The 23,702-nt window shown below is 43.7% G+C and overlaps 2 protein-coding genes and 1 long non-coding RNA gene across 4 annotated transcripts; 2 read left to right on the top strand and 1 right to left on the bottom strand.

Annotated features, from left to right (window-relative positions):
• Positions 1 to 731: 731 nt before the first annotated feature.
• snapin (SNAP associated protein) lies at positions 732 to 4,015 on the bottom strand. Its single transcript, XM_083982014.1, has 4 exons — positions 3,820 to 4,015; positions 2,834 to 2,880; positions 2,555 to 2,673; positions 732 to 1,507 (listed from the first exon to the last, which is right to left on the bottom strand). The coding sequence occupies exons 1-4, from the start codon at positions 3,957 to 3,959 to the stop codon at positions 1,400 to 1,402; spliced, it is 414 nt and encodes a 137-aa protein (XP_083838140.1). The 5' UTR covers positions 3,960 to 4,015; the 3' UTR covers positions 732 to 1,399.
• An 81-nt stretch (positions 4,016 to 4,096) lies between these two features.
• chtopa (chromatin target of PRMT1a) lies at positions 4,097 to 10,952 on the top strand. The gene is made up of 6 exons (XM_083982013.1): positions 4,097 to 4,368; positions 5,836 to 5,928; positions 7,153 to 7,303; positions 8,659 to 8,833; positions 8,963 to 9,109; positions 9,843 to 10,952. The coding sequence occupies exons 2-6, from the start codon at positions 5,864 to 5,866 to the stop codon at positions 10,055 to 10,057; spliced, it is 753 nt and encodes a 250-aa protein (XP_083838139.1). The 5' UTR covers positions 4,097 to 4,368; positions 5,836 to 5,863; the 3' UTR covers positions 10,058 to 10,952.
• Positions 10,953 to 16,616: 5,664 nt separating this feature from the next.
• LOC310993646 lies at positions 16,617 to 21,355 on the top strand. 2 transcript variants are annotated; one of them, XR_014595750.1, is made up of 9 exons: positions 16,617 to 16,661; positions 17,956 to 18,021; positions 18,324 to 18,370; positions 18,554 to 18,599; positions 19,062 to 19,125; positions 19,353 to 19,415; positions 20,277 to 20,341; positions 20,726 to 20,768; positions 21,237 to 21,355. It is a non-coding gene; the product is annotated as an uncharacterized lncRNA (long non-coding RNA). The 2 variants fall into 2 exon arrangements; XR_014595751.1 differs by having other exon boundaries at positions 20,277 to 20,768.
• Positions 21,356 to 23,702: the final 2,347 nt, after the last annotated feature.

Below are 23,702 nucleotides of genomic sequence, written 5' to 3'. Positions count from 1 at the left end.
AGGCGTTGCCCAGCAAATGGCCATTTACACTCGTGGTTTTCCAGCGCTTTGGACCCGTTAAGTATAGTGAAGCAAATCCACACACACAGCACAGCAGGCAGAGTAACAGTTGTTTGGGCAAAACTCTTAACAGCCCAAGCATGACCACACACGACCAAGATTCACACACTCTCCATACTCTTACATGATCTGCAGGAAACATGTTGAACTCATCTGACATAATAAAACAAAAGCGGGTTAATAAAACACATGAAGACAGTTGCAAAGTGTTTGGCAATGCCTCCCTGTTAGTGATTGAAATGTTGCTGTTTTATAATAAATAAAAAAACAAGCTCAAATCTAGTCATAAAACAAGTGGGGGGTTTAGCTCTTACTACTACTATACTATTCAGACAAATACATATTTCCAAATGTACTATACTGCTCAAAAACAAGTGAGGTATATTTAATTAAAATTAACTTAGATAAAGTAGGCTACTTATTTTGACTAACTTTGTCTCTCTTTTCCCCAGAATAAACCTTAAATGACCAAAAAGGTGATTATAAAATAGGCAACACTGCAACTATAAAACTCATACCCCATACTGATACCAGTCGTGAAATTTACAGAGCACATTCATGCCACAATTTCAACAGTCAGCCTTTCCTCTAGCACCACCCTCTGACCTGACCTCCACCCATTTTGCTTGCAAGACACAAAAAAAAGGTGAATCATCGTCACTGTATCTTTTATATGGTCAAACACCTTCATATTGTCCGAGCAATAAACATCACAGGTTTTGCTTTATTTTCATCAATATGTTGCCACATGTGCAACGTAAAAAATGTTTATGCACAAGCTAAAAAAAAAAAAAAAAGATATATAGTTATAAACACTCTTAATAAAGCAATCAATGACATACAATACTCACAAGCATTACAACGTATAATCACGCATAATTGTCTTTCTCATCATTTACTAACGACATCAGTCTGATAACATAATGCTTTGTGTTGATTGTGAGCAGAGCTTCACACCCACAAAGAAATCTCAGAAACACAAAGGGAGAGTTCATCGACATTCATTCACTGGACCAGAAGACAGAAACTAATGAAAATGTGGAAGGTCAAGACGCTACATGTGTGTAATGCATGAAGTAGTGATACTGTAAAGCTGACTTTCCTGTATTTTCTTTGAAGATTAAACAATAACCTGTTCGCTTAATGCTAAGCAGACAGAAAACAGGATTTTATTATGATGACATCAGACAAAGCAGAGCAGGACATCAGTATGTGATTAGACAAGAAAATGTCAAAGGAAGACGAGCCCTCCTCTTGTTACAGTGTCTTGTATTGATGTGTCCCTCCTGGTCAAGACAGTTCACAGTGTTTGCTGTGCAGAGCAGGAGGAAGAGGAGGGTCATGGTTTGCTGGGGGAACGGGTCGTAAACGCTCCTGAAGCCTCCAGCATGGTCTTCCTTCGTGCTGTCTCTTTGGCCACATTGTGGTTGAGTCGCCTCAGACGTTCCTGGGAACAGAAAACTCCACGTTATGTTGCTGTTGGTTTATTAAGTTAGACTTTCAGTTAAAACCAACAATAATGTTCCGCTCAATTTGACCCGAACAGTTCCAAAGGGTCCAAAATGTGAACATAACACAAGGGTTACTAAGGGTAGCAGTAGTGACACCACACACTTCTAGCATATAGGACAATCCAGGGTTAGCTACTAACCAGCTTCACAATACAGGTTATCAGAATAATAAATGTTGGACAAGTAAAAATAGTCTGTCAATTTGCTTCGTAGCACAAGCCTCAGTGTTCCCTCTCTTTTAGCTCTGTGTTTGGTCTCCACCTCGCCTGGCTAACGTCAGGCCTCACCTCAATGTAGATTGAGATTCGGTCTGGGAACCACCTGTTCATTTTTTCCGTATTTAAGGCGAGGTTTACGAAAGCCCAGGGTTGTTTATTGGGCGCTACGAATGTCTATCAAATGTGTCTACTCTGTAGCTTATAGCCATTCATATCAATCATACCCGATTACGTATTTAGAGCGACAGAAATCTGCTCACTAAACGTTGCTCTGTTTTCAAAATAATCCTGCGGTCTAAACTACTTAAAACACTTTCTAACCCTGCATCGAAAGGTAAAGCATCAGCTTGGATCGACAAGCTATCAACAAAGTCGCTTCGCTGTGTTGTCATCGTCTTGCTGCCCCCTCCCCCGTTCTGTGATTGGCTCACTCGTAGAGGGAAAAATTGGGTCCATGGTTTCCAGGCTGACTTGCAGAGCGAATAAAATCACGTGCAAGGCAGCATGGGTATACCCAGGCTAGTCTCCACCAGCTCTTGAGGGAAATATCTGGCCCATCAGCTGCTTCCTGACTGTGTCTCTCTGCTGTTTGCTGCTCAGGGTTACGTTTGGAAAATCAAACCAAGTTGGAGTTATTAAAAAAATGGGTTAGAGCCGGGAGGGGGGCAACACCTTTCATATCACACATAATCACTGTTAAAATATTGATAGTGCAGCTTTATGAACTGTGGGAAGAAGTGCAACAGGGAAAACCTGGTCACCGACCTGAGCATTTTGCAGTATGTTGTTTACTAGCACTACTCTGCGTCTTGCATTCAGCAGCTTCTTCACATAAGGATCCAGGTCCAGAGCCACTTTCTGATGTTCATTTATCCTGCACAACTCTGCAAAGACACACAAGAGCAATCCACTGGTTAGCAATCAGATGTTATTCCATGTACTCTGTAAATGTGCTTTCAAAAAAACGAATGTTATCTTTTAGATTTAAAAAAAAGGTAAACAAAAACACCTGTATCAGGGATTTAACATTACACAGTGAATTACCTGTGGCCAGGCTGTCTATGTGCTCTCTTAGCTCCACCTGGCTTTCTCTGCAAAGAATTAAACAGTCACATTAGTTAAACATGTATAACAGATGATACAATGTTCAGAATATATCAGTTCCTAGTGCACAAACAGGTACTACAGTCTCACTGAATTTAAGAACATCTAATATTCATCAAAACGACAAATATAGCCTCAGCAATCAGCTTAAAACTAAGGTGAAACTCTTTGTCTGAACTTGTCAAAGTGACAACATATAGCCTATGCTACAAAATACTCTCAAATACGCAAACATGCTGCATCATGTTTTGTCGATTTGTGTGTGTGTGTTATTCTTAAGTTGCATTGTGTTGACTTCTCAGGGATCGCTGAAGATTCAAGAGAGTCTGATGGACTTGTGCGAGAACACAACAATGATGATCGATCTAATGAATCAATTGTGTTTTTTCTTTACGGTCTTATTTCTACTGTTTTTTGTACCATGTTCCTGTTACTCTACAGTTCCTGCAGTCAGACAGATTGTTTTTAGGGCCATTGTAGGTTCTGTAAATGTGCCACAACACAACAATGTGGTGGTATATTCTTAACAAAAAGTGCCTGTGAATACTGAAGCTTCAATCGTGATGAATGAATCAGTGATGAATGACTATGTCAACCTTTGTGTCCATCAATGTTTTGACAGATGTCAATACATTTGTGTATCTGCACAGTTGCTATTGTTCATGGTCATGACAATATAAGTACAATTGGTGTTAATACAATTAATACAATAAGTGTAGATATCTGAAACAGCATTTTACATGTCTCCATGAATTCTACATTTATGTATATTTAACAGTTACTCTCTGGAGTGGCCTTTTTCATTGTGAATTACAATGATAACAACAACAACAACAACAACTAGTTCCAGCTGCATCACGAGACTGCCGAGCTCGTGCCAGGTCAGGTGTAGACGCAGCAGCAGGACGGTCCGCGAGGGCATTTACCTGACTGAATGCACGTGCAGATCCAGCTGCTGGATGGCTGGCTTCAGGAGGTCGAGTAGCCCCTCGGCGATAGCATCGTTACCTGAAGCAGAAGCAGGAGAAGCCTCCACCACAGCCGCCGCCGCCGCCGCCGCTGCCATTTTAACACAACTGTCGCAGGCTCGCGCAGCAGCAGTCACCTGACGGGAAGTGACGTCACGGTGACGGCGGCGTCATAAGACCTCTCGCTCCATTTTCTTCCCGAGGAGCTTCTTGAGGGCGGACGGCAGCAGCACCATTTTAGGGAGACGCGTCGGTCTTATCCTCCCCCCCTCGTCTCTTGTCTTTTAGCTTTTTTTTTTTTTTTTTTTTGGTTACTGTGGCTTCTCAGTTTAAAAACAATCAAACAAAACGATTTCCTCCTTTTTCTTTTTTGTTAGTTTCACTTCGCAGAAAGAAAAGTATCTAAAAACCCAGCGCGTCACTACTAAAGCTGCTAAAGCTGCTAAAGCTAACTTAACGCTAGCCGGCTGCTGTGAGGCTTTTCTCTCCACGGACGCGACTTTCACTGTAAGTAAAAAACAAATAAAACATTACATTCATGTTTAATCTCTCAAAATATGTCAAAATCATATCTCCAAATGGACTCTGTGTTGTGGTGTTTTTGTGTAACGTCTACGCCGGTGGTGGTGGTGGTGGTGGTGGCCCAGCTGGTTTGCCAGGACCAAGAAAGAGGCCACTGGCAAAACTATCTCCGTAAAAAATGATGGCTCATATTTAAAGGGTTAATTCCCTCCAAGCGTGTCGTTTTTTGCGGCTCTTTCACTATCACGACCTGATCTGCAGTAACTTGCTGGTGTGAAAGCAGAGCTACCTGTCCCTGCTGCTCCAGGGCTCGGGACAGGGAAACACCTGTGCTGTCCATCCAGACCCTGCTGTGTATGTGTGTGTGTGTGTGTGTGATATGTGGCTGGACAGCTGCTGGGAGCCTCCACACCGTCCCCCAAGGCCATATTGTTGATTACTGCACTGCACTGACGCCACCCTCTCAAGATTAGGTCCTTGATATCATCTCTGCTCCTCCGGGGGAGGTGGTCTTTGTGCTTTTTACTGATGAATAAATGCACCAACAAACAGAGGAGGGTGTTAAGGGTCAGCTGAAAGCTTTATGAACTAGTAAAACATCATATCTCTTGACTGTTTAATCCAGCAGTGGGGGCTCTTCTGTAGCATTTTAATCCTTTGTAATATCGTATCAAAACAAATTAGAGTTAGTGTTCAGCCACCGACGTCTAATCAGCTTTTCTTGTCTGAGAAGGAGATGAGCAGAAAAAGACTTTTAAATTAAATTTGTACCTGACTCCTTGAAATAACAAGAAACCCACTTAGTGTGTGTGTGCACCTTTACAATGAGACGGTTAATCCTAATAATACACAACGCCTTGTTTTGTTAGTTATTTAAGTTTCTAATCTCATATTCTGCTGCTATTTCATTTTATGATGGTGTTTTCAAATGGGGGGGGGGGGGGAGAAAATGTTCTCCACTTGACTAATCGTGTTGACCAGGCAGGAAGCACATTACTACTTTGGTGGACGATGCAAATAATATGCAAAAGAGTAACGTCAAAGAGAGATGTAGTGTGAAATACACATTATCTACTATACACCAGTCACAATAATGCCCGTAATGTTTATGATTCAATCTCATTTCAACCACCCACCCACTTACACTAGAGTTTCTAAATAAAACGGGGGCCAGCAATGTCTACAATTTCAATTTCAGTGCCTGAAATGGCAAAAGCACAACAAAAGAGATGTATTTTTTTAAATTGAGTTCAATTCAAATAACTTTATTCATCCCAGAGGGGCAATTCAGGAGCACACATGCATACAACAGCCACAAGCATAACAAAAAAGTAGTCGTGTGGATGCTGCCTGGTACAAACTGTCTGAGCCGACCGTCCCTTTGGAAAATCATTACTGACACCATTTTTGTTTTATTTTCTGTCCCGTCTTCTTGTTCTTCCCCTCTCCCAGGAGCCTAAATCAGCCGAAGCCTGTCAAAATGAGTGCAGCCTCCTCCCAAAAGGTTGTCCTGAAAAGCACCACCAAAGTGTCCCTGAATGAGCGGTGAGGCGCCACGCACCCTGTCAGCAGTTAGACACCAGATGCAAGTTGCCAGCCATGGCTTGTGAAGGTTCTAGTGATCTCTACCGACGGCTACTGTCGGGGACCGGACCCGACACGGATGCTAATTCTGCCCGGCGTCCTCCGTGTGTGCGCTGCTCACTCAACTTTGTCTTTATTGACGTTTTTTCTACTGGCGACGAGTCAGTCGATGAGATTGTTGTGACGCGGCGCGGACGGAGCTCTCTCTCCGAGCCCGACGTCTTGTGTAAGCAGCGCACACATGTAGACAAGGGGAGGGGGTAGTGGTCGTACATGGTAAAAAACAGAAAACCTTGTTAAGCCTACACTAGACCAGACCACTGTCCTGTAAAGGCCTCGGCACAGCTGCTCCCTGTTAATCACACAGCAGAGTATACGCAAAGTATACGTCCTTTTTTTTTTTTAAAGAAGGGGGAGAGGAAGTCCTCGGCTACCAGGGAGACGAGGCAGCTCTTTATCCTTTCTGCCTCTCTCACACTCTCTCAAGTGAAGCACATGCTCCTTTCATCCTCCTGTTCTATCACTGTCTCTCTCTCTCCTCTATAAGACACCGGGTACTCAGTCCGAGCTTGGACGTGACACAGAGCTCCCCTTCCCCACTCCCCCCCCCCCCCGACGCTCCCATCTCTCCTCCCCCTTTTGCTCTGACTCTCAATGGGTTTTTAACCATAAGTCACGGTCCATGCTGTAAGTGGCTGGGTGGCCAAGCACTCCTCGCGCCCGGGGCCTCTGCTGCTGCTGCTGCTGCAACACGACGACGACGGCGATGACGTCCCCCAACGGTCAGCTCAGCTGGAGGCCTGTAAGTGGCAAAAAAAACTGTGCTCCTCTTCTGGCACCTCCTCTCTGCTCCTCTCTCTCTCTCTCTCTCTCTCTTTGTTTTCTCTCTGGAGTTATTTTCTTCATCTCAGTTTGCCTGCCTTCTTGTGCTTGTTTAAAAAAAAAACACATGCTGAATGAAGTGTGCATAATTCTGTCATTTGATTGAGAGAGAAAGTGAGTGCCAACAAGAGGAACATGAGTCTTACATGCCAAAGAGAAAAGAGCCACCAGTCTGAGTCTGTGTGGCGGCATCCGTAACATGAGAAATGACTTGATGTGGAACCCTGCTTCCTCCTCCTCCTCTGTATATCCCCTGTCCCCTTCTTTTTACTTCCTCCCTCTTTTTCCCTCCCACCTCTAAAGCTTCACTAACATGCTGAAGAACAAGCAGCCCACTGCAGTAAGCATTCGAGCCACCATGCAACAGCAGCATTTGGCCAGTGCCCGCAATCGCCGGCTGGCCCAGCAGATGGAGAACCGGCCCTCGGTGCAAGCCGCTCTCAATCACAAGCAGGTGAGGCCAGAGATCAGACCGCTGAGAGTCAGTTGGACCTGTTGTGATGTGTGAACTCCCTCTGAAGTAAGACGAGCTGTTCGATCGTCGTCCAGCTGCAAACCACAGCACTCGGCCTCCTTTTAGCTCATTGACATCCAATAATATTCACAACAGTTTCCATCTGGCAGTAAAACAGCTTCTTAAAAGCACCACACAGCTCCACAGGGAGGTGAGTTAACTTTGATATTTTGCAGCAAAAGACCAGTTTTTTTTATTTTGGTCAGTGAAAAACAATCCAGACTTAAAGGGATACTTCACCCAAAATTGATAATTTATCAATTTTCTACTCATCGTCATGCCAAGGAAGGGTTTGGAGAACTTTCTGAGTCATCAAAACGCTTTTGTAGTTCCAGGGGGGGTCCGACTGGCAACAGATTTTCATATAATGGCGGCAGATTGTGCTCATTTTTGAATCGTCCAAAACACACACTATGAAACATCCAGATACCTCCATACTGCTCGTCCGTACTGACCAAGTGTCCTGAAGCTGCAACATGAAAAAGTTGTTCGGAAAAACTTAATTTGATCTCCGTTTATAGCCTTGCTGTAGTAGTAGCTCCCAGTGGCTGCGCGAGATTTGCTGCGAGATGTTCGTTTGTCGTTGTAAACCACTGGATGTATGATGGAAACATGGAAGAACATGTCGCAAATCTCGCACAGCCACTGGGAGCTACTACTACAGCAAGGCTAAAAACGGAGATCAAATTAAGTTTTTCCGAACAACTTTTTCATGTTGCAGCTTCAGGACACTTGGGTCAGTACAGACGAGCAGTATGGAGGTATCTGGATGTTTTACTGTGTGTGTGTGTGTTTTGGACGATTCAGAAGTGAGCACAATCTGCCGCCATTATATGAAAAGCCAGCCGGAACTCCAAAATCGTTTTGATGACTCTGAAAGTTCTCCAAACCCTTGGCATGAGGGTGAGTAGAAAATTGGTGAATTATTGATTTTGGGTGACATAATCCTTTAAAGATGATTTTTTTTTTAAATATACCACGAACATGGACACAGCAGAGTCAGATCACAGGAAGTGTAAATTATTAACATAATTCAGCGATGTCTGTCACATTTGTCGACACGAGCTGAGGACTGAACGTCGTCTGCCATCGACTTCCCTTTAATATTGGACTTCATATTCATCTCATTATTCACATCACACAGTCATGTACAGGAACAAGCTCGTGTAGGAAAGTGATTGGTCAACACAGGAGTCGTTGCGTCCAGACCCGGTGTTGTGTACTTCTTCATTAATGCCTTCCTCGTTGGTCTGACTTCACTTTGTTCCTAACTGCGTCTGAATAACTTGTATAAGAGCCTGAAGCAGCGCCTGGGGAAGAGCAACATTCAGGCCAGGCTGGGCCGGCCCGTCGGGGCTCTGATGCGAGGAGGACCCATGGGAGGCAGAGGAGGAATGCGGGGGATGACCAGGGGAGGCCTGCGAGGACGAGCCAGAGGAGGAGTCATGAGAGGAGCTCTGTCCCTGAGAGGTTCATATCCACACTCACTCAACCTGTGAAAGCGTCTCTACTGTAGTTCCAGCTGTGGGCTCCACTCTCTGGCTCTAGATTATTTTCCTGCAGGTGATGATGATCTGACTGTGTGATGTGACTTCGTAGGGAAGCGAGTGGCGACAGGCGTCCCGATGCGAGGCCGTGGCGCCGCTGGCCGCATGGCGATGCGTAGAGGAGGTCGCAACCGTGGGGGAGTCCCAGGCAGAGGAGGGCCCCTGTCCCGAGGAGCAGCACGAGGAGGCGTGGTCAGAGGTCAGAGGCTGCCAGTGTCGTCTCTATTCATGTCCAAAATGAGTCCTCTGTTAAAGGGATAGTTAAACATTTTTTGCAAATTTCTCCTATTGCCATAATCCCTATAGTCATAGCAGTAGGTTCATTACCTTTAATTATCGGTGCATGTTATTTTGAGATCAGCGGGGCAGAGACGTGAGCTGCTCAGTGAACACAATGGAGGTGAACAGTATAGGTCCTCTGTCCCTCATCAAACTCATCAAATACACAATCCAACAACTCCAAAACGCTCTGGTGGACAAGTTGTGACCTGCACATCCACCATGCTATGAAATAATACTGTAACATTACAAGACAGAGTTGTTTTCAGAGCAAATGCGTAGCTGGAACTACTTTCCAGACACGGCTGCTGAGCGAAGTGATTTCAAAGGTGCAAGTAGTTCAGAGTATTTGCTTCATGAGTCGTAATGTTTCAGAATTATACATGATTATTTCATAGCGTGGAGAATGTGCAGATCACAACTTGTCCACGAGAGTGTTTTGGAGTTGTTGGATTGTGTATTTGATGAGTTTGATGAGGGACAGGGTGAACAGGAACAGGATTGTGTTTGCTGAGCAGCTCCCATCTCTGCGCCGTGGATCTCAAAAAAACAACAAGGAAAAAAAGTTGAACTAGCCCTTTAACTTGACATGTTGATGAGTACAGAAAATGGATCATCTCAAAGCCACTCACTCTCTGTGTGTTGATGGACAGGTCGCGGTGGACTGAGGGGACGCGGTGGCTTCGCTGGTCGAGGCGGTGCCGGTGCCGGTCGCGGCCGCGGGCGGGGTCGAGCCGTCGGCAGACCGGTGGTGACCCGTGAGCAACTGGACAACCAGCTGGACGCTTACATGTCGAAGACCAAAGGTCACCTGGATGCCGAACTGGACGCCTACATGGCCCAGGCAGACCCAGACAGCATGGAGTGACCCTGACGGACTGAACCTGAAGCGCATGCAGAGTCACTGCAGGACTGTACAGCTGCTCTCTCACACACTCACTCACACACAACGTGGTGTTGATGTGCTGAGAAAACGATCACGTTAATAAGGTAGATGAGTGGTTGCGATCCCGGACTCATCCAGAAAACCAAGTTGTCATCTGAATGTGCTTCGACCGCCGGTCAAATCTGCATCAACCTGCTCCTGCAAAACTTTCATTCTGAAATAACTGTGCAGAGGGACCTTTTTTATACATTAACGAGCCCTGCTGACTATACACATCTGTGGTTTTTGCTTTAGTGTTTTTTTTTTTAATACATGTAAATGTCCTGAAACACTTTTTTAAAGGTTTTAAAACAATGTGTAACAGCTAAAAAACTGATCATTGATCCAGCTGATGTTGTGTTAACCTTCTGTTGAAGCCCATTTTGAATTGCTTTTTACTTTTTATTTTCAATTTTACTTTTAGTGTTGTGTGCTCAAACCTTTTACTGTAGGGATTCGTTACTGGCTTATCTTCAAAAAAATCTACAATGCAAACCTTTTCTAAATTATTTGTTAAAGAAGAATGTAAGCAAAATGTCTTTAAGCCAAGTATCCACTTGTCTCTGTTTTTCTATTTTGAAAGATGTAGAAGTAAAAAAAAACCTTTTGTTCCTGCGTATCTTCCACCTGTCGACCCTCCCCCAGTGTTGGCACTGAATTTGTACTTGAGAGCGTTTGTACGACATCACCCAAAGCAAGTAAAAATAGGTTTTAATTAAAATGGAAATGATTATTTTTTTTCCCCAATTGTGTCAACTGTATGAATATCAAATGAGTAAAATGTTGACTTAAGATCAAATGTAGTGAGTGGAGCTGTTGTTTATCCTCTTGAGTGAGTAATTAAATAACATGGTAATGGTCAGAAAGTGGATCTCCTGATGGGGATCTGGACTGGTGTCATGTTGATCATGAGTACTCTGTGATGATAATCTAAGTATTTGGTAATCATTACTGCATTATTACATGAGTATTGAGCTTTAACTACATTATATATCAGTACTGATCGTTAGAGGTGTGTGTGTGTATGTGTGTATATATATATACACACACACATACACATACATACATACACACACACATATATATATATATATATATATATATATATATATATATATATATATATATATATATATATATATATATATATATATATATATATACATGCACATGCATACAGTGGGAATTCACATGTCCAGCAGTTCATTATTAGTAAGTCAATAAATAAGACTCATTAATAATCCAGTCTATTCATGAACCACTTCCTTTAGTGTGGCATTGTCCTGCAACACAATCACGAGCAGGGCCGTTGCTAGGAATTCTGGGCCCCCTGAAAGAATACTAAAGTGGGCCCCTGCCCCCTGACTTTTCCACTTTTTTTCATAAACTACGAATGTATTATCATTTCTTATTTAGCCTACTTTGTTTTGATGCTAATGCAGGATTACTATGAGTAGCCTATCAGTCAGGGTCTTATGCAGAATAATTCAGTCATACAAAGAATAGACTACTGGGGTTTTTGTGGGCCCTACTGGGCGCTGGGCCCCTAGAATAACATCACCTTTCTCCCCTATACAACGGCCCTGATCACGAGTGAGTCCAGACTCCTACAATCCCAGCCCTTTTTTACTACATTATGAAGCAAGCATTTAATATTCTGAGTCATATATTTGAACTTTTAAACTACACACATTTGAGACTCTGCTTTGCATGTTATAACATCTGTCCAAAGACACCTACCAAAGTACTCTGAACCATATCAAAGGTTAAAGTTAAACTTAATTCATCCCCAAGGGGAAATTAATCAGTCACAGCAGCATAAAAAGAGAAACAGGACATGAGTACTAAATAAATATATATCACAGACTATATTGAATTGTACAATATATAAAATACATAACATAATACATAAAAAAATACTGTGCAAAGGTAGTTTCTTCTAGCCTGATGCATCAGCCGCTTATTTCATTACATTTCATATAGCGTCTGAACACGAGCCATAGGGATTCGTTTGCTTCCGGGAGGCGGTTGCTTACATTTGCTTCAACTAATCGCTGCTGCTTGGTGGTCACGTGTGCTATACACCGGTTAAGCTCATAGGTTAATCTTGAGCGCTTGAGTTCAACGTCATCGCCTTCACTTACCCGTCTGTTCGCTGATTGGTCCGTCCGCTCTGGCGGACGGAGCAAACCGAAACGCATTGCTAGTGTCCTGACTACATTGTTGAGGCAAATCAGAGCCAGTCTATTGACGAGCCTTGCCACTCTCCATTAGCCCCATTGTATCGAACTTGGTTGCAGTTCCGCCAGAATTCCACTAGGAGTGCTCGCGGGCGAGTACAGAATGAATGGGGCCCTATGGAGCTAGAAGGCTAAATTTGTCCCTTTCACCTGGTAATAGTCAAAAAATCGCAAATATTGTTGTTGTTTCTGCAAGATCAATATGGATTATAGGTTAAAAGTGAAATTGTTGAGAAGTTTTGTCCTTTCGATTTCCTACAGGTTAGGCTGTTGTTGCCCATAAAACGCTAGCATTCTGCTAATGCATGCTGATTGGTCAGTGACGGACTTGCGACTATTTACGACCAGAGATCCCACCTGATGACACAGTAGCTGTAAAACGGGCGAAAAGCTGTTTTATTTCTTTCTGTACCGCTGTTATTATGTACTTTTGTTAACTTTTAATATTTTTTCAAGCGAGAAAGTAACTATTTAGTCTCCCAATATGCGGTCAGTTTATCCAAATGACGGCTGTTTAGAAGTCTGCTCCGATGTTTTCGGAGAAGTGAAGCTGCACCTGTGGAGCAATGACCGGGACATCACAGCGGCAGCAGCCGGTCTGCTGACGTGCTCGGTCGGCGTACCTCTGTCGTCGATCCCGGCGGAGAAAACGGTCGTTAATTAACTTACCCGTAGGTTTTTAGAGGTTTACCAACGCACCGGCTGGTTGATGAAATCTAACAATCGTAGCAGTAGCATTAGTTTATTGTTTGAATGAAAAGTGAAGCTTCATTTGTGTATTGGACAGAGAGCAGTGCTGCCTGGGGGCTCTGTAGCCTCCTACGTTCACCACATTTACATAAATAAATAAATGTTTTACAATGAACCGATCGCCTGCATTAAATGTTTTTTTTTTTTTTTTAAGTATTATTATGTTATGTTATAGGTTATAACAGCCTTTCTCAGACACTGGGTTATAAACATGGTTACGGTCCGCGGTTCTGTAGACGGGCTGGACGGGCTGTCATCGTGCTCTGAGGTGACTCAGAAATTACCGTAAAGCAGCACCTCTTGTCTGTGACGTCATCATGTTTTTTGAACAGCTTTTTAGAACAGAAAAGTGAACTTAAAAAATCCAATATTCAGCCAAGTGCATTTTATTGCTTCCCCCTTTTGATAATAATATTCAAATTACTTGACAAAAAATTATTTCCAGAGAAAAGTGGATTTTTAGGGGTGTATCCCCATTGACTCCCATTCATTCTGCACTCGCCTGCGAGCGCCCCCACATGGACAGAGACGTGTACCGAAAACCCGGAAGTAGGACGAGAGTGGCAGTTCTCCCAGAGAATTTCTAATATTGAGGAGAACTGCCACTCTCGTCCTACTTCCGGGTTTTCGGTACACGTCTCTGTCCATGTGGGGGCGCTCGCAGGCGAGTGCAGAATGAATGGGAGTCAATGGGGATACACCCCTAAAAATCCACTTTTCTCTGGAAATAATTTTTTGTCAAGTAATTTGAATATTATTATCAAAAGGGGGAAGCAATAAAATGCACTTGGCTGAATATTGGATTTTTTAAGTTCACTTTTCTGTTCTAAAAAGCTGTTCAAAAAACATGATGACGTCACAGACAAGAGGTGCTGCTTTACGGTAATTTCTGAGTCACCTCAGAGCACGATGACAGCCCGTCCAGCCCGTCTACAGAACCGCGGACCGTAACCATGTTTATAACCCAGTGTCTGAGAAAGGCTGTTATAACCTATAACATAACATAATAATACTTAAAAAAAAAAAAAAAAAAAACATTTAATGCAGGCGATCGGTTCATTGTAAAACATTTATTTATTTATGTAAATGTGGTGAACGTAGGAGGCTACAGAGCCCCCAGGCAGCACTGCTCTCTGTCCAATACACAAATGAAGCTTCACTTTTCATTCAAACAATAAACTAATGCTACTGCTACGATTGTTAGATTTCATCAACCAGCCGGTGCGTTGGTAAACCTCTAAAAACCTACGGGTAAGTTAATTAGCTACCGTTTTCTCCGCCGGGATCGACGACAGAGGTACGCCGACCGAGCACGTCAGCAGACCGGCTGCTGCCGCTGTGATGTCCCGGTCATTGCTCCACAGGTGCAGCTTCACTTCTCCGAAAACATCGGAGCAGACTTCTAAACAGCCGTCATTTGGATAAACTGACCGCATATTGGGAGACTAAATAGTTACTTTCTCGCTTGAAAAAATATTAAAAGTTAACAAAAGTGCATAATAACAGCGGTACAGAAAGAAATAAAACAGCTTTTCGCCCGTTTTACAGCTACTGTGTCATCAGGTGGGATCTCTGGTCGTAAATAGTCGCAAGTCCGTCACTGACCAATCAGCATGCATTAGCAGAATGCTAGCGTTTTATGGGCAACAACAGCCTAACCTGTAGGAAATCGAAAGGACAAAACTTCTCAACAATTTCACTTTTAACCTATAATCCATATTGATCTTGCAGAAACAACAACAATATTTGCGATTTTTTGACTATTACCAGGTGAAAGGGACAAATTTAGCCTTCTAGCTCCATAGGGCCCCATTCATTCTGCACTCGCCCGCGAGCACTCCTAGTGGAATTCTGGCGGAACTGCAACCAAGTTCGATACAATGGGGCTTATGGAGAGTGGCAAGTAGGGTTGCCAACTCTCTGAAGTGAAAATAAGGGACAGGGGACATCGGGCACGCACGGGGAGGCGGGGGCGGGCGCAGGTGCAGGTGCGGAAGGTCGGGCATAAATAAATACAACATGATTTTTATTATTATTATCATTATTAATATTTTAGTCAAGCAGTCTAACAGTTAAGGTTACTTTGAGGAGCAGTGAATTACATGTGATTAAACATCTTGCAACAGGCCTTCCTGACAGCTTTGCTGTGGTTCATCAGTGGTTCCCAACCTTTTCTGGCTCGTGACCCCTTTTTGACATCACAAATTTCTGGCGACCCTGTCAATCAAGATGCACCAGCTCAGATATTTCTAATGCTGCAACTCGATTTAAATTTGAGAAAGTGAAACTATAGAATACAGTTGTTTAGGATTGTGTGTGGTGTTTTAATCATAATTTTAAAAAGAATAATAATTAGTTTTAAAAATATTTTTAGCAATTACTAGACATTTCAGGCGACCCCATTTGAATTCCAGGCGACCCCACATGGGGTCCCGACCCCAAAGTTGAAAAACACTGAGCTATACTTTCAGATTGCCGTCTTCTCTGTCACTGCTAACCTATCTATCAACCAGATTTGAGTCAAAATAAATAGATATAATTATTAATACATGCTATATCAGCCTCCTGAAATAGCCTACCTGGTGAAGAACAAACTCCCTAACTCCTCTGAAGATCTCCTTCCACTGTGGTTGTCTGAGTCCTGACCCAGGCTGTTTATCCTCAGAGATTCCTCCGTGACTAATGCAGACATTTAATTGGGAGATGTGCGGTTGGCTCTGTATAAATGATCTCTCACGTTTTCCTGCCATTTGTGTTTCTTTTCCCGTTCTTTTCTACACGTCTGCGGTCGTTTTTTTTTTCGCCACCGCACTTGCATCAGTCACATCAATGAAAGCGGCTTCGCAGGCGTATCCGAGCAACACTTAAGCGACCCAGCAACATAACGGTGTCCCATTGGTCAATGAGAGGCTCATTGAGACAGGCAGAGTCAGCAGCGGCAGTCACAACTGCACTGGGTCATTAATAAAAATCGCCCGACATGGATTTTCAAAAATACGGGACAAAGTGCGTCCCGTATCAGTTCAATAAGGGACATGTCTTTTAGTCTCCAAATACGGGACGATTCCGTATTTCAAGGGACGGTTGGCAACCCTAGTGGCAAGGCTCGTCAATAGACTGGCTCTGGTTCTCCTCAATATTAGAAATTCTCTGGGCAAATGAAATTTGCCGGAACCAGTAGGCGGCGCTAGCCTGGCTAAGTTTCTTCTACCGACCTACTGGGATTCTTGCAGTGTGAGTGCTGCTTTTTGGTCTGACGTGAAGTAACTGTGTGTCGAAGAAGTCTCTGTTATTTGAGCTGATACTGAACAACTAGTGTGCTAAACATAGACTGTGTGGTTGTTAACATATTTGAGCTCGAAGGAGACAAGATACGGGCTGATTTTACCTCTGGAGAAAGGTCTGTGTTTCAGTTCCCGGAGTTGCCGTGAACGCAGCACCGTTGCCATAAAGCGGTTTCAACTGACGTAAACACGCCCTATAAATGCTTTTGCGTCACGACGTCACGTTCTCTCTTTCCAGTTAGTCGAGGCGGAGAAGGAGCTCGTGTGCGACAGGTAAGCGTGTGAATATCGGATTTATTTGCCACACTGTCCAAACCTCGGCTCAAAAACTAGGAGTTTGGCTGCAGACGAAGTAGCTATTGTTTGACACATGATGGTTTCTTTTTGTTAGTTAGTTTGTTTTCCTGGGACTGGAGCACCACGTTATCCTCAGTTAGCACGGGGACCTAGCTTGAGGCCAACATGGCTAACGGCCTTTTTTTCCTTTGCGCCACCACTTGCGCGTCCGACTGACTTCGTCCAGGCCGAGATCAGTGTCACTGTGGTGGGAGGGAGCAGGTCTGCAAACTGCTGTTAATATAGAAAATATAACAGTCCTGTATCCTCACAGGAAGATGGTTTACGGGTCAGTGAACGCTACATGAGTGGTGCGTTAACGTAACCGCCGCGTTGCCGTTGTTTCCCCCGATCAATTTTTTTAAGAGGTCTGATTGTGGGAGCTACTTTTTTTTTTAGTAATTAAATTCTCAGTCTTCAGAATAAAGCATTATTAATGTATGTAATGCATTCTGATTACTTTTGAGGTGAATTTTTTTTAGATTTCTCATTGGAAAGCATTGATCTTTAGGAACACAAGGTGGCGCTATGACCACAATTTCTTATCCTGTACACGTCTTCAAACCTCAACTAAGATCAAACAATCCCCTTGATCCACCAAAATAACATGAAATAATATAAACTAACAATAAGTGTTAAAAAACAAAAAAACAACCATAAAGAAGTAATCTAAAAGTGTGTGTGTATAATGTCTGTGCAAATTCTCATTTTGTCCAGGTCAAATGCATCTCTAGTCTACACAAACTGATGAAGACCCTTGGATAGGGGGCGAAATGTCTTCAAGACAAAAACTAAGTCCAGTCGACTTGATTCAATTGCCCAGAGAAGTTTATAATAGTTTTAGTCCCAACTTCTTGATGCCTGAGCCCTGGACTCAGCATTTAAGCTTGATGACTGGAGCACTGCACTGATTGAATAATTTAAATGGTTTTTATAAGGGTCGGTTTTGTTGAGTGTCTTTTTTTTTTACCTCGGTTGTAAATGTTGTGGTCTAGACATTGGATCAGCACAATGAGGCCACTCTGCAGATTTGTCAGTGGGATCGTCCTGTGCAGCGGACTGATTCAGCACTGCAGTGGCTATAGAAAGTCAGGTTTTGCTTTCATCTCTGTACTGTTGGTTGCAGAACGGTGACAATGAGGCCTGACACATTCAGCTTCTGGACTGTAAATGTGTATCTTTTACTAACCAGAGGCAAATCAAGACTTTAACTTCATGTTTTGTTTTGCAGGATGTGACCTTATTGCCGAATATGATGGGACTAGTTCTCCAACTGACAAAGCCTATGGGACATGAGGTCAGTACTGGTGCTTTAAAGTCCTCTTTTTGATTAAACAAAATGGTAGAAAGGTTAAATGTGCACAGAACTGGGAGACGCATGAAGTTCAACGGGCACAGTGTGTCCTCTGGTCCTGTCCGTGGGCTGTAGAGGACACACAGTGCAAAGAGCAACTCATTCTCTTGCAACCCACTGTTGTGCACTCTGCAGCAGTGTTACTTATGAGAACCGACAGGCGTTAACTCTGTAATTTAAAGATTTGGTTTTAATGGCAAACAAATGTGAACAATCGATGTAAACTGTGTTATGTTTGTCTGCAGGCTCAGGAGTACACCTGACCCCCGCCCCTCACCTCCCCTCCTGCAGGGTAAGTTGTGACGTAATGCATCTGCTATCGACTGTGGGTGTCATGATGATTGGCTAAATATGTTCAACTGCTCTGATAATGTGTGAGTGACATTTGCCTGTCTGAACAACACGCTGCCCTGCTGTTTATGTCGATGCTCATGGAAACACGTAGTCACCTTCATCCTTCCTCTTCCTCCTGCAGGTGTCCTCCCTGGCCCGGCCCTCGGCGCTGTTGCATCAACAATGATGTAAGTACAGTAGACGTGGTTGATGTCACGTATTCACATCACTGCAGCACTGTGGGTATCTGCAACCAGCTGCCTGATCGGCTGGTATGCTCAAATGCCAGTGCGAGACTAACTCAACATCTGGCATCGTTGGTCTCCACGCTGCGTGTGTGTGGAGTCCTGGTATGTTTGTTGAAACAGTTGTCATAGGAATCGGTGTGACATCCCCTGCAGTTATGGGACTTATCCATGAAGTAGTACACTGAAGCGTTAGACCACATGTGTCAAAATCAAGACCCAAGGGCCAGATCTGGCAATTTTATGTGGCGTATTATTAAAGGGATAGTTCAACATGTGTGGTTGTTGCAGTCTGAAGTGGATAACCATGTCAGATAGGATGCATTTGGACATTGCTGAGGTTTCTGCAACAGTTCCTCGTCCTGTGTAAACGTCTTTCTAACTGTTGTCCTTGACTTCATCCAGGTCTGAGCTGCAGTGACGGTCGAAGCCTGCAGGTCTGGAGACAACGGCTGGACTCCCCACAGAGGTGAGTGAGGTGACTGGGGAGGTGGAGGTGAACTGAGGCCTGTCCCGACAGACCTTTAACTGTAGGGCCGAGTCGTTGGAAATGCTTCAGAGATCAAAACTGTAGTTTCGCTTTACCCACGTGTTCCCCACCATGGGCATTGTGGGATATTACTGCAGGACACATGAGCAGCGATGTGACTGTAGAAGCAGCCATTTGTTCTCTAACTGAGCTTGTCCTTCGTTCAGGTCCTGACGGTGGTGGTGGTGGCGAACAACAGACACGTGACCCATGGACCGGTGGTGATGGAGGTGAGTGTGTTCAGACTGGATGTCCAGCAGCAGCAGCACTGTGGGTATCTGCAACCAGCTGCCTGATCGGCTGGTATGCTCAAATGCCAGTGCGATACTAACTCAACATCTGGCATCGTTGGTCTCCACGCTGCATGTGTGTGGAGTCCTGGTATGTTTGTTGAAACACTGTTAGTATTTAAAGAGGAGCTTTTTGCCACTCTTTTGCTAACCCTCCTCCAGGCCATGTGCATGTATTTTCAACAAAACCGGCGAGAAATCAATAGAGCGGCACATAACATTTTATATCGTACGATGTTACGACCTGTATATTTGTGTAGTCTTGTCATAAACAAGAGATTACAGGGCACGTTTTTGTCGTGGTGCTGTAGAAGCGAGAGCCGAGACACCGGGGCGGAGGCTCTGATCTTGAATCATAGTTGGTTTTCAGCCAAGATATGCTAGGTGGAAGTCAGAGCTGCCATTCTCCCTTTAAAAATTTTTTTTTTTTTTTACAAGTCATTTTATTAAACCACCGCAGTTACTCCAAAGCTGTTTAATTAAAATGCGGCATTGTTGAGCTAAAAATTCCTCTTTTAAAAAAAATCCTCTTCCTGTATCAGAGCTCTGTCCTTGGTGACATCTCAGACATGGAAAGGTTGTTTCAGACAGTGATGTCGGATCGTGAGCTCCTCCAGCCGCTGCCGTTTGCTCTGTCTCATTATGGTCGCATCTTTAGTCAGCAGATTAAACTGCGTATTCAGATGTTTGTCAGTGATGGTAAATAACAGAGCGTGGGCTCCGGCCCCTCATCTATTAACGTTAGCAGAACACCTGCGAAAAACTGCTGAGGCTAACTCAACATCCTGATTGCTCCTCCAGGTCTGAGCTGCAGTGAGGGGTCGACACCTCCAGGTCCAGAGACGACGGCCGGACTCCCCACAGAGGTGAGTGAGGGGACCGGTGACCGGGGAGGTGAACTGAGGCCTATCCCGACTGACCTTTAACCGTAGGGCCGAGTCGTTGGAAATGCCTCAGAGAAAAAATCTGTAGTTTCGCTTTACCCACGTGTTCCCCACCATGGGCATTGTGGGATATTACTGCAGGACACATGATGATGAAATGGTTGTTCCCCCTCAGGACATGATGCTGTATTCTGGAAATTATGGAGCAGTAACAGTTGTGTATTTGTCTGCATTGCTGTGTTTACAAGTCAGAGGTTACAATGTGGCCAGTGAATTTTAAGATGATGATCATCTTGTGATAGAAATGATGCTCAAATGACGTTTTTTAAAATTTATGAGAATGATGAAAGTCACCATTTGTTTCAGGTCCCTGAACTTTCCTGGAGACACGACTCGGCGGCTTTTCACTGTAAGTTTGTGTATTTTTGTCAGTTGATCTGTAGCTTTATTGTTTCTACATTAAAAGTAGTGTTTAATTCTGATTTTTTTTATGAATTTACATATTGACAATGCATATAAGCATACATCATTAAGTAGTGTTCTGAGCTAGGGAAGAAAATATAAGTAAAATTCAAATGAAGTAGAAAATGGAAGAGAAGAATTGTATTTGTTTATTTGTGTGTGGTCATATACCAAGGCTTTCGGGAGTCTCTGTTCCTGACTTGCTGTGGAATTGACCATAAATGAAAACCCATCCCAGTGGGCTCCTGCAGCAGCTGCTGCGGGGACCTGCTGGGAACAGCAGCACCTCTCCGTTAACTGTCAGTCTGTGTTAACTCTCTGAAAACATTTGGTGCTTGATGAGTCATGATTAAGATGGGATGTGTCACATGGGCCATAACTAATGTTGAGTGCAACCTTCTGTCTTTATTTTCAGATGCAGCTGGATGGCGTGTGGAGCTGTCGACACTGAGCCGTCAGTCACTTTGGGAGAAGAAGCAGCTGTTTACTGCACATGATATCTACTGTGTCTTCAAAATAAAATATAAAACATGACCTCATCTCTTGACTTTCAGTTTCTGTCTGAGCAAAGGGAATCAAATTGTGTTTAAATGGTCCATGGGTGGATCAGCTGCCTGGGGGAGTCATGGACAGACCAGCAGCTTCCTGTTAGATCCTAATCATCTTTCAAACAAACAGAGCAGCACTCTGACCGTGGTTTCACAAGATTGACTCATGCAGTCTGTATTTTAGGGTATTTCTAACCAAATAAAATCTGATAAAGTCCTGTATTCCTGGTGGCTGACTCACCTACTTGAACTACTAAGGTGCAGACCTTATGGGTGTGTACTTGATTTTGTCCTGAATATAACCAGCACACATTGAAAGGTAGTTTGTGTCTTTCCATGTTGAACTATTAGATTTATGATGGACAAAGGCAAACAGAACATAAAGAGAAGTGAACACAGTTTACAACACAATATGGTCTACATAAATTTATCATACAGACTTTAAAATATGTTTTGTTATAAACGGGGTGTTGCCAGGTGCACAGGTATTGATATATCTTACAGACAAAATCACCCCATACATACAGAATGTTTTATCTTTGTATGGGTGAGAGAAAAACATTTTAGTGAGTTTCTTTTTTTCCCCAAGGCTTTGACAGACGTTACAAGACCCTCACCTGTCAACCACAGGTTAAAGATCTATATAATACCTATATTAGGCTTTCTAAAGGAAAATGCCTTCATATTTTCAGAAAATGTTTCAGTAAATAAAAGTCTCACACCATGTCAGAGAAAACATGATGTGAGGACAGCTTTACAATAAATAAACAATACCTTGGACTGTCACATAAAACAATGTATTTACTTAGATCTGACAGTTTGTTTTTGGTAGGAGACATAAATGATGTAAAACATGCCGTTGGTACATGTTGTAGCAGCACATGTCCTCCACATGGTGGCGGTGTCCTCCCTCTGGTAGAAAGCGACCGGCCCATGTGGCCTGAGTCCAACTCTCATCATCCTGGAATGGAGGGTCTTTTTCTCAATGACTAATCTGTTCTCTTTTTCAGTCTGTGTAAAATGGCGACAGTACGTCTTGAAACACAAGACCTCGTGATCCCGGCATCAGATCCTCTGGAGTTTAGATTTGTGCTCAGCTCCAGGATTTCTGGATGCGTTGCACTTTTAACCTGAGGAGGTGATGAACTTGACCTGAGCCTGTGGTCACAACTTATCTGTTCCTCCAGTAAAACACCAACACCAACCATCAGCAGCTGCTTCCTTCCTTCCTCCCACCTTGACTGACCTCAGCAGTTTGTGACAGTAACTCAGACCACACGTGCTTCATTAAGACAGGGAGAGCAGCATCCAGCTCAGACAACACACCGATCGCAGCATTCCTGTGGTTTGTCCTCCTCACCCTCCTACACATTCATGAGCAGGACTCCCCCCCCCCCCCCCGTCTCCAAACTGAGGGCAGTGCAGAGGCGTCGACAACTGGAGATTGTTTGTTTTGTGGGTGAACCACGGCTGCCGATGCGAGCCGTCAGGTCTCATGGTGGAAAAGTCTCCTCCTCATTTCAAGTGGGTGAGAGTTCACAGAAGGGAACAAAAAGTTCTCACCCAGCGACCGACCAGCAACAACGGCCTGTCACATGACACCCTGACCACACTACCAAGGAAGCAGCTGCAAAATCAGGAAGTAAAAGTGCCTGAGTGTTGCACATTTAGAAAATGTAATCTCAGCTTTTAATCATCAACTGTAACATCTGGAGTTTGATGAACAGCCACGCTAAAGAAACACTACACAACTACGCAAAATAAAGAGCATTTATATGTGTTTTTATGTATTTGCACATCTTTGCATTTTACTTTCATGCTCACTTAATGTCTCTCTGCTGGGGGAAAAAGAAATAATGAGCAGTTCCTTCCTGCAGGATCCACCCGAGGCCCGAGTCGTCATGTGAGGTTTTCCAGCACGGCTTCCTCCTGACTGCAGTTCAGTGCAGTTAAGTAGTTCACTGGAAACACAGAGAGCTCAGTAACACAGATATGCAGCCAGTACATGTAGTAATGTGTAAATAATCTAAAATATGTGCCGAAACCGTTAGGTATACGTGCCAGGTAAGAGAGAGTCACCATCAGACAATTTTCACCTGTGGTGGACTGGGGACAGGTGAAGGTGATGACCATGAACCACAGTGTCCGACCTTGCCCTCAGGTCCTGTCGCGTCTGTATAATCTGCTAACATTATATTGTGTGTTGACATTTTCTTTACTCATATAGAAATATAATATAATGTATGTCTCTATATCAATAGCCCTATACATACGTATGTGAGATGTATCATTATCTATATACATCCTGTTTAAAATACGACATTGTACTGGAA

This window comes from Trachurus trachurus (genome assembly GCF_905171665.1).
Source record: "Trachurus trachurus genome assembly, chromosome: 11".
Taxonomy (NCBI): Eukaryota; Metazoa; Chordata; class Actinopteri; order Carangiformes; family Carangidae; genus Trachurus; species Trachurus trachurus.
The sequence above is the reverse complement of the archived record's forward strand: the minus strand, read 5'-3'. Positions and strand labels throughout refer to the sequence as shown.

Excerpts from the sequence above, each read along its gene's own strand:
- snapin (XM_083982014.1), bottom strand. The coding sequence starts at position 3,959 with ATGGCAGCGGCGGCGGCGGCGGCGGCTGTGGTGGAGGCTTCTCCTGCT. Across the intron at positions 2,881-3,819 it reads CTGCACGTGCATTCAGTCAG|AGAAAGCCAGGTGGAGCTAA; the intron begins GTAAATGCCCTC and ends AATTCTTTGCAG. Across the intron at positions 1,508-2,554 it reads ACATACTGCAAAATGCTCAG|GAACGTCTGAGGCGACTCAA; the intron begins GTCGGTGACCAG and ends TTCTGTTCCCAG.
- chtopa (XM_083982013.1), top strand. The coding sequence starts at position 5,864 with ATGAGTGCAGCCTCCTCCCAAAAGGTTGTCCTGAAAAGCACCACCAAA. Across the intron at positions 5,929-7,152 it reads AAAGTGTCCCTGAATGAGCG|CTTCACTAACATGCTGAAGA; the intron begins GTGAGGCGCCAC and ends CCACCTCTAAAG. Across the intron at positions 9,110-9,842 it reads ACGAGGAGGCGTGGTCAGAG|GTCGCGGTGGACTGAGGGGA; the intron begins GTCAGAGGCTGC and ends GTTGATGGACAG.